The sequence below is a fragment of the Rhincodon typus genome, chromosome 1 (genome assembly GCF_021869965.1).
Source record: "Rhincodon typus isolate 14 chromosome 1, sRhiTyp1.1, whole genome shotgun sequence".
Classification (NCBI taxonomy): domain Eukaryota; kingdom Metazoa; phylum Chordata; class Chondrichthyes; order Orectolobiformes; family Rhincodontidae; genus Rhincodon; species Rhincodon typus.
In genome coordinates, this window is record NC_063332.1 from 27,262,477 (window position 1) to 27,276,979 (window position 14,503).

At 42.2% G+C, this 14,503-nt stretch overlaps 1 protein-coding gene across 1 annotated transcript in view; it reads right to left on the bottom strand.

Annotated features, from left to right (window-relative positions):
* Nucleotides 1-4,777: 4,777 nt before the first annotated feature.
* The window catches only part of st8sia5 (ST8 alpha-N-acetyl-neuraminide alpha-2,8-sialyltransferase 5), a 58,940-nt gene continuing 49,214 nt past the window's right edge, over nucleotides 4,778-14,503 (bottom strand). Inside the window, exons 5-8 of the mRNA XM_048595213.1 lie at nucleotides 11,649-11,793; nucleotides 8,439-8,551; nucleotides 5,860-5,952; nucleotides 4,778-5,437 (exon numbers count right to left, since the gene is read on the bottom strand). Coding sequence (XP_048451170.1) covers nucleotides 4,975-5,437; nucleotides 5,860-5,952; nucleotides 8,439-8,551; nucleotides 11,649-11,793 — 814 coding nt within the window. The 3' untranslated portion in view covers nucleotides 4,778-4,974. The remainder of the gene's footprint in view (nucleotides 5,438-5,859; nucleotides 5,953-8,438; nucleotides 8,552-11,648; nucleotides 11,794-14,503) is intronic.

The following is a 14,503-nucleotide window of genomic DNA, read 5'->3' on the forward strand; positions in this document are numbered from 1 at the left end:
TCAAGTGTCTTTAGGGCTCACATTAAGAATAGCAGAAACCTCACTGAAGAATGGACATACAGTGATTCCTCTAATGAACTGTAATTGTTCAAACAGCATATGCAGTTTTATTTGTCCAGTCCAGGTAGCTGTGGAAATCAGTGGGTTTATTGTGGACATTAATGACACAGTCTTTCCCAGAAACGGAAACAGAGATGTCAAGGAAGGGGAGGGAGGAGTCAGAGATGGACCAGGTGAAACTGAGAGTGGGGTGGCAATCGGAAGCAAAATCGATGAACTTTTTCACAATTTTGGATGACAGAGGGAAGCAGCACTGATGTTATCATTGACATGTCGGAGAAAGACTTGAGTGGGGGCCAGAGTAGGACTGGAACAAGGAATGTTCCATGTACGCCACAAAGAGACAGGCATAACTGGGGGAGAGAGATAGCAGGAACTGCAGATGCTGGAGAATCCGAGACAACAAGGTGCAGAGCTGGATGAACACAGCAGGCCAAGCAGCATCATAGGAGCAGAAAGGCTGATGTTTCGGGCCTAGACCCTTCATCAGAAATGGGGGAGGGGAAGGGGGTTCTGAAATAAATAGGGAGAGAGCGGGAGGCGGATAGAAGATGGATAGAGGAGAAGATAGGTGGAGAGGAAACAGACAGGTCGAAGAGGCGGGGATGGAGCCAGTAAAGGTGAGTGTAGGTGGGGAGTTAGGGAGGGGTAGGTCAGTCCAGGGAGGACGGACAAGTCAAGGGGGTGGGATGAGGTTAGTAGGTAGGAGATGGGGGTGCGGTTTGAGGTGGGAGGAGGGGATAGGTGGGAGGAAGAACAGGTTAGGGAGGCGGAGACGAGCTGGGCTGGTTTTGGGATGTGGTAGGGGGAGGGGAGATTTTGAAGCTTGTGAAATCCACATTGATACCATTGGGCTGCAGGGTTCCCAAGCGGAATATGAGTTGCTGTTCCTGCAACCTTCAGGTGGCATCGTTGTGGCACTGCAGGAGGCCCAGGATGGACATGTCATCTGAGGAATGGGAGGGGGAGTTGAAATGGTTCGCGACTGGGAGGTGCAGTTGTTTATTGCGAACCGACCGTAGGTATGGCCCTTGTGGGTACCCATTGCCAGCCCTCTGACCTGAAGAAAATGAGAGGAGTTACAAGAGAATTTGTTGAGGGTAAGGACGAGCTCAACCAAGCAAAGGAGGGTGGTGGTGGCTGGGGACGGTTCAGGCCTTTGTCGCAGGAAGAAGCGGAGAGCCCTGAGACCATCCCAGTGGGGGACGGATGTGTAAAGGGATTGCACGTCCATGGTAAAGAGGAGGTGGCTGGAGCCTGCAAGCTGGAAATTCCAAAAAGGTGGAAAGCATTAGAAAAATTGCAGATGTATGTGGGCACCGACTGGACCAAGGGAGAAAAGACTGAATCAAGGTAGGAAGAGATGAGTTACGTTAAGTTCATAAGGTACCAGGACCTGATGAGATACATCAAAGAATACTGAAGGAAGTGAGACTCTAGACTCAGAGGTGGTGCTAGGGTCTGAAGAATTGCAAACAGTTTGCCCTTGAGCAAAAAATATTGTAAAGATAGGCTCAGCGATTACAGAACAATCAGCATAACTTCACTGATGTGAAAGCTGGGTGTGCAGGTCCACAGGTCACTGAAGGTGGCAGTGCAGGTAGATAAGATAGCAAAAGAGGCTTATGGCATGCTGGCCTTCATTGGAAGGGGCATTGAGTACAAGGATTGGCAAGTTATGCTGCAGATTTACAGAACTTTAATTAGGTCACACTTGGGAAAACTGCGTACAGGTCTGGTCACCACACTACCAGAAGGATATGGATGCTTTGGAGAGGGTACAGTAAATGTTTACCAGGATGTTACCTGGTATGGGGGATTTTAGCTATGAAGAAAGGTTGGATAGACTGGGTTTTTTTTTCCCACTGGAACGCAGGTGGATGCGGGGCGACCTGATAGAAGTTTACAAGATTGTGAATGGCATGGATAGAGTGGGAAATATGAAGCTTTTTCCCCAGGGTGGAGGAGTCAATTACTAGGAGACGCAGGTTCAAGGTGTGAGGGGGTAAGTCTAAAAGAGATGTGGTGGTGAGTGCCTGGAACACATTTCCAGAGGAGGTGGTGGAAGCAGACACAATAGCAGCATTCAAGAAGCACCTGGATGAATACATGAATAGGAAGGGAATAGAGGGATACGGATCCTGTAAGTGAAGACAGTCTTAGTATGGAAGGGCAAAATGTGGTGGCATAGGCTTGGAGGGCCAAAGGGCCTGTACCTGTGCTGTATTGTTCTTTGTTTAAAACTTCTAGAAATATTCATTCAGGATAGGACTAATAGTCACAATGAAAAATATGGATTAATTTGCAAGAGTCAGCATTGACTTAAGGGAAAATTGTGTCTAACTAACTTGAAGTTTATGAGCAGGTAACAGAGAGGGTTGATGGGAAAATGCTATTGATATGGTGTACCTAGACTTCCAAAAGACCTTTGAAACACTGCAGCACAATAGACCTGTGGGGAAAGTCATAGCTCATGGAAGAAAGGGACAGTAGCAGCATGCATACAAAACTGGCTTGAGTGATAGGAATCTGAGAGAATAGTTAATGGGTAATTTCAAGCTAGAGGAAAGTTTGTATTGGAGACCCCCCAGGGGTCAGGCTTTAGGACCCATGCTTTTTCTTGCTTTCTTGTTTAGCCTTAGGGTGCAATGTACAATTTCCAAGTTTGTGGATGACACAGAATGTGGAAGCACTGTAATCTGTCAGTACAACAGTGTTGAACTACAAAAGGACATAGACAAATTGTTGGAGTGGGCAAGTGGGTAGAGATAAAATTCGATGTTGATAAGTATGAGGTGATACATTTTGGTATAAAGAACATGGAAAGACAATGTAAGATAAAGGGAACTATTCTAAAGTTGTGCAGAAGCAGATAGACCTACATGTATATGTGCATAAGACACCAAATGTGTTAGGACAATTTGTGAGTGTTGTTAATAAAGTACACAGTATTCTAGGCTTCATTTATAAGGGCACAGGGTACAACAGCTGGTGGTTAAGCTGAACTTTTATACGACACTGGTTAGATCTCAGCTGGAGAACTGTGTACAACTATGGATACCACACTTCAAGAAGATGAGGAATGCATTGGAGAGAGTGCAGAAAAGTTTTACACAAATCAGGGAAAAGAAACTTCAATAAAGGGGTTTAAAAAATTGGAGACTGTTTAAATTTGTGCTGTTTGATTCTTCATCATCTTATGAGCAGGAGGAGCCGTTGCTCCCTATCCAAACTGCCCCAATACCTCATGATTTACAAACAGTCTATCAAATCTCCTCTTAACGTACTTTTCCCCATGGAAAACAGTCCCAATTTCTCTAAGTGTGAAGTGGAAAAAAATACTCTTCACAAACCAAACAGTTAAGATCTAGAATGCTCTGCCTGGAAGTGTTGGTGGAGGCAGGCTCCACTGAAGCATTCAAGACGGAATTTGATGATCATTTAAACAGAAACAACATGTTCGGCTACAGGCAAAAACACAAGAGATTGGTATTGAGTCAGACAGCCCATCAGGCAATTCTGGAAGAACAATGATGATTGAAAGAGCAGCGAGACAACTATCAAAACTGTGCAGTGATGAGTGTCAGCTAGAAACACACAAATAAATAATTAGATACCGGCAAACAGGTATAGAATATGCAAGCAGCCCAGATCATACAAAGTCATTACTGATCATGGTGCTACATTATTTCAGGACAATAATCATAATGTGATACAGACACCTGGAGCATTAACTAGTTGCATTGGTTTCTTGAAGCTTCTTCCTACCTCACACAAGGACAAATGAACAAGCCTGTTAAAGATTTACCTATTCTTCCAATAAACATCCTCGTCCAATTATGTTATTAGCAAGGGACAATCATTAAAATTTACTAGATGGAATTTTTTTTTCTTTATTCATTCACAGGATGAGAGCATTGCTGGCCAGGCAGCATTTATTGCCCATCCCTAATTGCCCAGAGGGCAGTTCAGAGTCAACCACATTGTTGTGGGTCTGGAGTCACATGTAGGCCAGATTGGGTAACTACAGCAGATTTCCTTCCGTAAAAGGACCAGATGGGTTTTTCCGACAATCAACAATGGATTCATGGTCATCATTAGACTCTTAGGTCTAGATATTTATTGAATTCAAATTCCACTGTTTGCCGTGGCGGGATTCAAACCCAGGTCCCCAGAACATTTTCTGGGTCTCTAGGTTAACAGTCTAGCGATAATATTACTAGGCCATCGCTTCCTCAGAGGAGGGACTTTTGACAGCAAGCCTACAAATTCTCAATACACATTCCAGGCAGGAGACAGTCCCTGCAGATTTAATGAAATTAAGCTCTGAAACTTCCATCACTTAAAACCTGCTTATTTTGATTATCTCTATATGCTCTCTTTATCATTTTCAGTCCATATCTTGTTAATGAAGATAATTGACTTCCTTTGATTTGAGGGTAGTGAATGTTGCTTTTTGGTGGCAAAGCAGGGTAGGAATATTATATTCTTTACCCTTGTATGTAAAACCAATTAACTAACCCTAACTGAGCCTTAGAAACCCATAATCCATAATTAAATTATACTAAATTATGGAAGAATTTCTTGAGTTCTTTGGAGAATCAGGTCGTTGGAAAACAGCTTGGTAAAATAATGACTGTCCTATAAAGCTCTAAAGCAATGTATTAATATTTTGACATCCTAACAAATCCAAATCCAACTCTTAAGAGGCCTTTAAAACTACACACCCATGTTCCACTTTTGAATGGCTAATCACAGTGAAAGCATCCCTAGCCGATTTATTGTAAATTTATCTAATGAGTAATGTTAAAGGATGATCCATTCCGTGAAAATCAAAGTGTACTACGTGAAATTCAATATAGTTGATACGAATTTATAGGTAGGTCCACCCAAGTCATAGAAGGATGTTGAATTTCAGCTACAAGTCCCAGTGTGGACCTGGAGAATCCCCTTACTATGCATGTGCAGAAAGTTGAAGATCTCAGTAGTCATCTTGTGGAAACCAGGCCGAGGTTTGACATTGTCGTAGTAATGGTGGGTGATGTAGAAACCCGAGGGGTCCATTGAAAATGCCCAAAACCCATAAAGATGGACCTCTTCACACAGCTCCATGGCAGCTGTCACTAACATTAAGCCACTGCTCAGTCGTTTGGCTCTGAGCCCCTGTCTCATCCAGAAACGGGAGACGTTCTCAATATATCGCGGATGGAAGTAGAACATGGATTGTTGAGACTCAAAATCATCCAGGACGTACTTGACCCTGAATGAAACATCTGTGTTGCGGGTATTGTAGAAAGCTGGCATAACCACAGATGCATTTTCATAGGCTCGTAGGACTTCATAAAATGGTCGTCTCCACTTCTCCAGTTTTTGGAATCTAAAAGCAGAAAACACAGAGCCCTCAGTTTGTTTTAAAAGTTTTGTTATGAGCAATGAAAACATCGCTCATTACTGTTTGTTTCCAGTGCTAATGTCCTGAACCATCACCACCGCTCACCCATCCCATGTCAGCCGCAGCAAAAGCACAATGCAAGTTAAAACAACTTCAGCTGGAGCATCTGTGCTAAAAGAGCAGACAGTGCCAGCCTAAAAATATCACCACTTCCTACTCCCAGTACAGTTCTGTTTTCATCAGGGTGGCCAGCTTCAGCTGAGGGCCTCCTTGTTAGGAGCAAACCGAGACCATGACCTGCTTTGAGGGCTACAACTCAATTCTGAAATTTCCAATAGCTGGAGCCTGAAACATCATTAAAGGCAATTTATTGAATTTCAATGGCTGCATACAATGAGCAAACTCACCTCTCAGTTACAATACTTGGATTTATTGTCACAATATCAGTCTTCAGTCCAACATCTGTGGCATACTTTTCAGAAATTGGTGGCAAATTACATCTAATGTTAAGAGGTGACAGTAAAATAAATAGTTGGCAAAGTTATTCTTTCACGCTGTTTGAAATGTAAACTTCTACTCACATGTTCAATGCATTACAGCGCAGTAATGCTTGCTGAGCACTAAAGAGGCATTGTTATTCTACATTAGTGTAAACGTTGCTATACTCTGTCGATGATGGATGAAGGGCTTTTACTGCACTGCAACAGCAATGATAGACCCTGCAATTAATTTGTTTATAAAGCATTTACATCTCTTGACCAGATTTCAGCCTATCAATTTCTCCAACGGTCCTTGGAACCACATCCTGTGTGAGGCAATGCTTTTCTAAGGGGAAAGAGGAGATTCTCAGTCATAGCATATGTAGCTATGTCATAGAAATTTTCACTGTATTGGCCAGGCTACAGTTTCATGTGAAGCAGGGTGCAGCCTGCAGTGGCATAGCCACAATGGTAGGGTTAATGTCATAGCAGTTCCCATACGATAGTACCCAATCCATAGGGATATATATCCCTGGGGGGTCTGTAGGAGCAATCATCCAATACTGTATTGAAGGTCCATGGTGAATATTTGCCACATATTTAAAAATAACAATGATTAATTTTTCAGTGTGTTGGTGTGCATACAAGGACAAAAACATTAGGATTCACCGTGGTTTGTTTTGACATTTGTTTTTCACCTTCAAATAGAAGGGCAAATGGTGAAGAATGGTCTGGGGTTTCTTGCAGAGTACAGATCTGTGTGCCTTTTGGTCAGCAGTGACACAGACTACTTTGAAATTCTACACAGAGGACCCATGTCTATCCTAATGCATGGAGCCAGCAAAGTCACTTCAAGCACTTGCAATTACATGACCTTTAGTCTGGAGAAAAAAGGCAAGATGAGCACCAATGACTTTCTGAGACCTGTGGAATTCTGGCAGGAGATGAACTTACAACATTTGGAGCATGGGGTGAGGTCATGGGGGAGCTGGTAGGTGTGGTGCATACTTGTGCAACTGCTCCAATCTGCTCGCACCAACTATTGACCATGGATTCTGAAAGACGTTCATGTGCGTGGGCTAGCTCCTTCAGAGATGGAGTAACACGTCGCTCACTCTGTGTGAACAGAGCCTACATACTGAAAGAAGCCTGGACCCTGGATCATGCTGCTCCACAATGGAGCTGTCCAAGGCAGGAAAGGCTGGACAATTCCACATATAATATGGTACAAGGAGGGAAAGCTTAATACACTGGACTAAGAAATTCAGTTTAAAAAATACTCCTTAAACGTTCCTTTGAAAAAATTCAATCACTGAATGAGAAGGTCTATAAATTATTTAACATTGCACTAACAAAATATATCATTTTTTAATATGAATGGGAGTTTAATGGCACAAATATTACAAGATGTTATGAAAAAACCCAATTGATTTGTTTACAGATACACAATTCAAAAGAAGTTAACGTTCATATAACATCTTTAATACATAAAGAACAACATAGAAGCTCATAGAATAGAAGTTCATAGAACCCCTACATAGTCAGGAACTTCACAAATGGAAGCTGGATGGGAAAGGAAAGCTAAATAAAAAGATGGTTTTTGAGAAGAATTTTATAAGGACTTGTAGGAGTGGTTGGAGAAGGAAAATGGAATTAATGTCATCAGCAGGTGAGATTGCAAGAATCAGCCAGAGCACTGAAGGATATGATAGAAAGTAATATAAAACTTGGAAAAAAAATGTACAGGTAGGATACAGCAGGGCCATGGAAGAATCTGATAAGAATGGATCATTGAAATTTAACATGCTCTAAGACAGGGGACCAATATAAATCAATAATGGATGAATGGGATTTAATACAGAATAGGATGCAGGTTGTTATGTTTTAGCCAATTTGTACAGGATTGGAGGACATGAAGTCCAGGGATGACTAAAAATGATTAAGGGTTTCAGTTGCATACAGACAGCAGTTTTGCACAGTTTTTGATAATAGTTTATAAATTAGGTTCAAAGTTAGGCTTACTATCAATGGGCAAGGGTTCATACAATTTGTTCCGTCTGAGAAGGAAGTAAAATCAAAACTTGAAGGATTTTGTGAGTTTCCCCTTACTTAGCATTAGGATCATTGCCTTTTTGGTTAAAAATAAATGACTTGGACTGGTAAATGGACATTTTCTCTGCTGTAAGATTCTATACTTCTAAAGGTTTCTCTGCCAGTTTCATAATTCAAAATATTACGGTGTGAAGTGACAACAGACAGAGAGATCATTCCCATAGTCCGACCATTAGCAAAATAATGGAAAACAGTGATCAACCAAAGTTAAAGAAGGGTAGAACTGGGGCAACAAATGCATTGTTCAACTCAAATGTGGATTTCCATTACCCTTCTATATGCAATTTATTAAACAATTTAGAACTCAAATTGTCAGCTAGTATTCCACCATTATGTAGCTAAAGATTGAAATATTGTCCATCTGTAGCATAAGGAAATGCTCAGTTCCATCGTACCTGAACACAAAGTCTGCAGAGTCAATCTCATTCCCACACCTACTGTTCTTCAGGATTCCTCCATTCCCAATCACTGCACATTTCTTAAACTGGGAGCGCGTAAATGGCATTTCCTATGAAGAAGAAACTCTTTATTGTAGTTAAAAGAATGCAGAAATGGTGGATGCTGAAAATCTGACATGCTTCCTGACCTACAGAGTATTTCCATGAAACTCCAACAAGCGTAGACAGACACATCTGCATATATGTGCATGCATACCTACATACCTTTATAGGTTTGTGTGCATATGTGTAGATTTATTGTCTGTGAATATATTTGCATCATTTATGGATATATATACACTGAACACATTTATATATGTATTTATACACAGAAGTTTCCACATTTGCATAAAAGTTTTAAATATGGACACAGTAAATGTATTTCATACATTACAAATTGTGTTCATAAAAATACAGAAGAGCTGTGTTTTATTCTAATGGACATGTGCTTTAGCCAATTCTCATTGGTATGAAACTTCTACAGAATATTTTTTCTATCAACAATGTCAATGTGCTGGAGATCACAGCGGGTCAGACAGCATCCATGGAGAGAAAGCAAGCAAATAGATATCTCTTCATCACAGCTGAAGTGAAGTGTGGAAGGGGCAGCTTTTATGTAATTGTTGAGGGTGGGGAGGAGGTGCTGGGGGAGAAAGGATGTTGATAGTTCAGATTAAGTTATCAGAATTTCGAGAAACAATGGTGTGTCTAACGGCCAGACTGGAAATTTTTAGATATTTTTAGAGACAATTTAATTAGCTTATTGTAAATACAGGCAACACCAGCCCAAACATTGTGCAAGAGTAAAGCAAAACAAGTGTGCTGCATTCAGACCTTTAATTTGTCACCTGTAAAATATACCCCTATAATTTCCTGACAATGATATGCAAAGGCAACGTTTTGTAGTATTAGCAAGCTCTGCTTTGATCTGAAATTGAATCTTGCAATGCATACAGATTTTCAGCTAGATATTTACCTGCAAGTTTTTTGGTGGATCTGGTGCCATCCTAAATTTGGAGAAAGGTTTTTCTTGGAAAAGATACAGACAACTGTATTGTGAAGTATTTGGTATCCACTGATTCCCAAACTTGAAGCTGTATGCTTAGATCTGGGTGTACCTACTGGAGCCTGTGTGGCAAGACCTTATGCCATGACCATCTGCACCATCTACTCAAGCACACTCTATAAACTAGTTAATATTCGCTATTACCATAGGGTGCAGATTTACCAAGACGATGTGGGACTTCAGTTATGTGCTGAGATTCGAGAACCTGGGACAATTCTCCTTAAAGTAGCAGTGGTGAAAAAATATCATTCAAAATTATGAGGTTTTTCTACTTGTTCAAACTGTTTCGTCTGGTAAATGAGTCAGCAATCAAGGGTCATTGATTTAAAATGAAGGTCAAAACAACTTGAGAGGAAGTAAGGGAAAAATGATTTCCATACAGCTAAAATTTGGTGTTTACTATCTGAAAGGGTGGTGGAAGTAGACTCTATAGAAATATTCAAAAGGGAATTGTACAAATACTTCAAACAGACTATTTAACAGGGCTGCAAGGGAAAAAATACTGCAATGAGGGACTAAGGTTCATAGTCTAAAGCCTGAAAGCAACTTGCAGCCCAGATTGCCTCTTACTATGCTGTGAGGTTCTATGATTTAAGATGTTCATCAATTTTCCCTAGAAGGAAATTCATGATATCATAACACTTCTATGAAATGGTAGATTTTCTGAAAGTAAAAGAGGATCATTGATGGTACACGCAAACTCTTTGCTTTTATGGGTATGGAAAGTTTCTGTTAATGTTCAGTTGATTGCAGAACATAAGAATCAGGTCATATAAGTATATGCCCGATAGCCTAGAAACAACTAAAGTGACTTATTGGAAGGTGCAAAGGGAAAACAGAATTATCCACTACAGTCAAGGTGACAAGTTAGCTAAAGAAGGAAGTTCCCACCCCTCCAGGGCAGGTTCTACCTGATCCCGTTGTAGAGTTTAAAGCTGTGTTTAAAGTAACTGAACCTGATATTTGTGAGTGACTGGACCTGTGTCCAGCAACATCAAAGCCCAGCATCTGTGGAACTGTCCCACGTTCACAATCCACACCATAGGCTCATCTAATGCGCATCCAAACTCAGGAAGATAACTCCTCTCTGATGATGGTTTGTAATATTGAAAGTTACCTGGTTCTCAGTTTGGCTCCACAGTCATTTCTTCCACGTGAAATGAACAAGACTGTACACAATCATGGACAAAGTAACTTGTTCATCTGTTAAGGCTTCCAGTTGGACACAAAAGTGAACAAAAGTTGAACTGGTTTCATATTCATCAGCTAAAAACCGTGAAAGAATACGTATTTCACCTCTTTTAGCTTCAGATTAATCAGGAAGGTGTTTCAGCTGATGGAACTGAAAATGGAATTTATCAACATCATTCCAACAACAGGGCTTTCCTTTTAGGAATCAGGTCGTATATGAATAACCACTGCAAATGAAACTACAGAAGATAGACATTCTACCTCAGGACTATTTAGTATGATTATTTATTGTAAATATTGCAAATGGGAATCTGATGTATTAGTATTAATACGCTGAGAATGAAACAGTGGTGTACAATTTTAAGATCCACATTTTACTTCAAACCCACTCAGATCACACAATTTGACAGTAACATTTTGTTTCTAGCTTCAGCCTTTAACATTTAGCTTAGAGTCCATTCTGAAATCCAGAAGGAGGTAATAGTTCAGCTGGGATATCCAAAACCCACACAGTCCTTAATGATCTGTAATTTGGTCTGTAAGTAAAAATGATAATGAAAAGGATGACTATATCTCAGAATTACTAATAAAAAAGCAAAACAGAGAGAGAGAGAGGGACACAGAGAGACAAAGGAATTAGAGACCTAGGAACTAAATCTTGGTGCGAAACTATTATAAATGTGGGCCTGCATCCTAGTTAAGAATGCTGTCCATAATGTTTCCATTGATGTAAATGGTGGCAACATTGCAATACTTCTTACATTCTACTACCTGAAGACACCTTACCTCAAGACTTCAAAAATGCACCACTAATTTGACTTAGACTGCTATTAAAGCCAGAAAAGAGCACTCCTGCTCATCATCTGGAAGTGGCTGAACCCCCACTACAGCCTGCTCGTCAGCCACTTTACCTTCGGAAACAACTGGAAAACTTCAGCATCGATGAAGAGGAAGCCACTGCTGTCTACTTCATACTTCAGTTTAATGCCCTTGGGGGTGTTCTTCTGTGTCGTAAATAGAAACACTGGCGCATTGCAGCATCGAGTCAAATGAGATCTGAGTAAAGACAGATGATGGAAACACAAGTCGAGTGATTTTGGAGCTCATATGGACAGCTTAGAAATCAACCTGACTATCAGGGAAGACTGATACACAGTGTAAGATCACCAGCCGATAAAGAAAGATAGTTGGAGAGATATTCCAGAATCTGTACCCGGCCTGGCCACAGTTTGAGTTCAGGGATAAGAATTCAAGTCTCAGACGGGAAGGTAGGGAGTAACAGCACCTTCTTAAACAGCTTCCTTTCCTGTACGGCAATTCCCCTCAAAAAAAACCTGCCTATCACAACTGCTCCTCCCTCCCCGGTTATTCCATCAAGATCCCTACCCCTTCTCCTCATTTCCATGGGTCTTACCTCTCTCCTCTCCACAACATCACCCCACCGCCTCCCCCACCAACTTACCTGGATCTGGATCTAAGGACTGCAGTACTGTGTCTAGTTCTGGTCACCCCGTTATAGGAAGGATATTATTAAGCTGCAGAGGGATCAGAACAGATTTACCAGGATGTTGCCGGGAATGGAGGGTTTGAGTTAGAAGGAAAGGCTGGATAGGCTGGGACTTTTTTCACTGGAGCATTGGAGGTTGGGGGATGACCTTATAGAGGTTTATAAAATCATGAGGGATATAGATAAGGTGAATGGCATGTTTCTTTGCCCTTGGATGGTGGATTTCAAGACTGGGGACATATATTTAAGGTGAGAGGAGAAAGATTTTAAAAAGACATGAGGGCAATTTTTTGGTTTTTTTTTTTTTTTTACACAGAGAGTGGTTCACGCGTGGAATGAACTTCCAGAGGATGTTCAGAAGTCATTCAGATACCATTCGGGTAAGTACATGAATAAGAAATGTTTGGAGGGATATGGGCCAAGTGCAGGCAGGTGGGACTAGGTTAGTTTGGGATTATGGTCAGCATAGACTGGTTGGACTGAAGGGTCTGTTTCTGTGCTGTATGACTATGACTAACTGTAGTCCCAGTCTTAGACTTAGACTCCCTACAGTGCAGAAACAGGCCATTCAGCCCAACAAGTCCACACTGACTCTCAGAGCATCCCACTCAGACCCAACCCCCTATAACCCACCTAATCTACACATTTATAGAACATAGAACATAGAACATTACAGTGCAGTACAGGCCCTTCGGCCCTCGATGTTGCGCTGATCTGTGAAACCAATCTGACTAACCTACACTATTCCATTATCATCCATATGTTTATCCAATGACCATTTAAATGCCCTTAAAGTTGGCGAGTCTACTACTGTTGCAGGCAGGGCATTCCACGCCCTCACTACTCTGAGTAAAGAACCTACCTCTGACATCTGTCCTATATCTATCACCCCTCAATTTAAAACTATGTCCCCTCATGCTAGCCATCACCATCCGAGGAAAAAGGCTCTCACTGTCCACCCTATCTAATCCTCCGATCATCTTGTATGTCTCTATCAAGTCACCTCTTAACCTTCTTCTCTAACGAAAACAGCCTCAAGTCCCTCAGCCTTTCCTCATAAGACCTTCCCTCCATATCAGGCAACATCCTGGTAAAATCTCCTCTGCACTCTTTCCAATGCTTCCACATCCTTCCTATAATGCGGCGACCAGAACTGTTCGCAATACTCCAAGTGCGGCCGCACCAGAGTTTTGTACAGCTGCAACATGACCTCATGTCTTCGCAACTCAATCCCTCTACCAATAAAACCTAACACACCGTACGCCTTCTTAACAACCCTATCAACCTGGGTGGCAACTTTCAGGGATCTCTGCACATGGACACCGAGATCTCTCTGCTCATCCACACTACCAAGAATCATAAACACCATGGGCAATTCAGCATGGCCAATCCACCTAACCTGCACATCTTTGGACTGTGGGAGGAAACCGGAGCACTCAGAGGAAACCCAAACAGACACAGGGCGAATGTGCAAACTCCACACAGACAGTCATCCGAGAGTGGAATCAAACCCGGGACCCTGGTGCTGTGAGGCAGCAGTGCTAACCACTGAGGCACCGTGCCACCCAGTCCTGGTGCTACTGTGACAACTAACCTATTGGTCAATCAGATTGGCAGGTAACATGAGAGTAAAGGGCAATCACAAGGTGGGGCTTGGTTTCCATTCGAGGATCCCTTCATCAGAGATAGTAGGAACTGCAGATGCTGGAGAATCTCAGATAACAAGGTGTAGAGCTGGATGAACACAGCAGGCCAAGCAGCATCAGAGGAGCAGGAAGGCTGATGTTTCGGGCCTAGACCCTTCTTCAGAAATGGGGGAGGGGAAGGGGGTTCTGAAATAAATAGGGAGAGAGGGGGAGGCGGATAGAAGATGGATAAGAGAAGAAGATAGGTGGAGAGGAGACAGAAACGTCAAAGAAGCAGGGATGGAGCCAGTAAAGGTGAGTGTAGGTGGGGAGGTAGGGAGGAGACAGGTCAGTCCAGGGAGGACGGACAGGTCAAGGGGGTGGGATGAGGTTAGTAGGTAGGAGATGGGGGTGGGGCTTGAGGTGGGAGGAGGGGATAGGTGGGTGGGAGGAAGGACAGGTTAGGGAGGCGGGGACGAGCTGGGCTGGTTTCGGGATGCGGTAGGGGGAGGGGAGATTTTGAAGCTTGTGAAGTCCACATTGATACCATTGGGCTGCAGGGTTCCCAAGCAGAATATGAGTTGCTGTTCCTGCAACCTTCGGGTGGCATCGTTGTGGCACTGCAGGAGCCCCA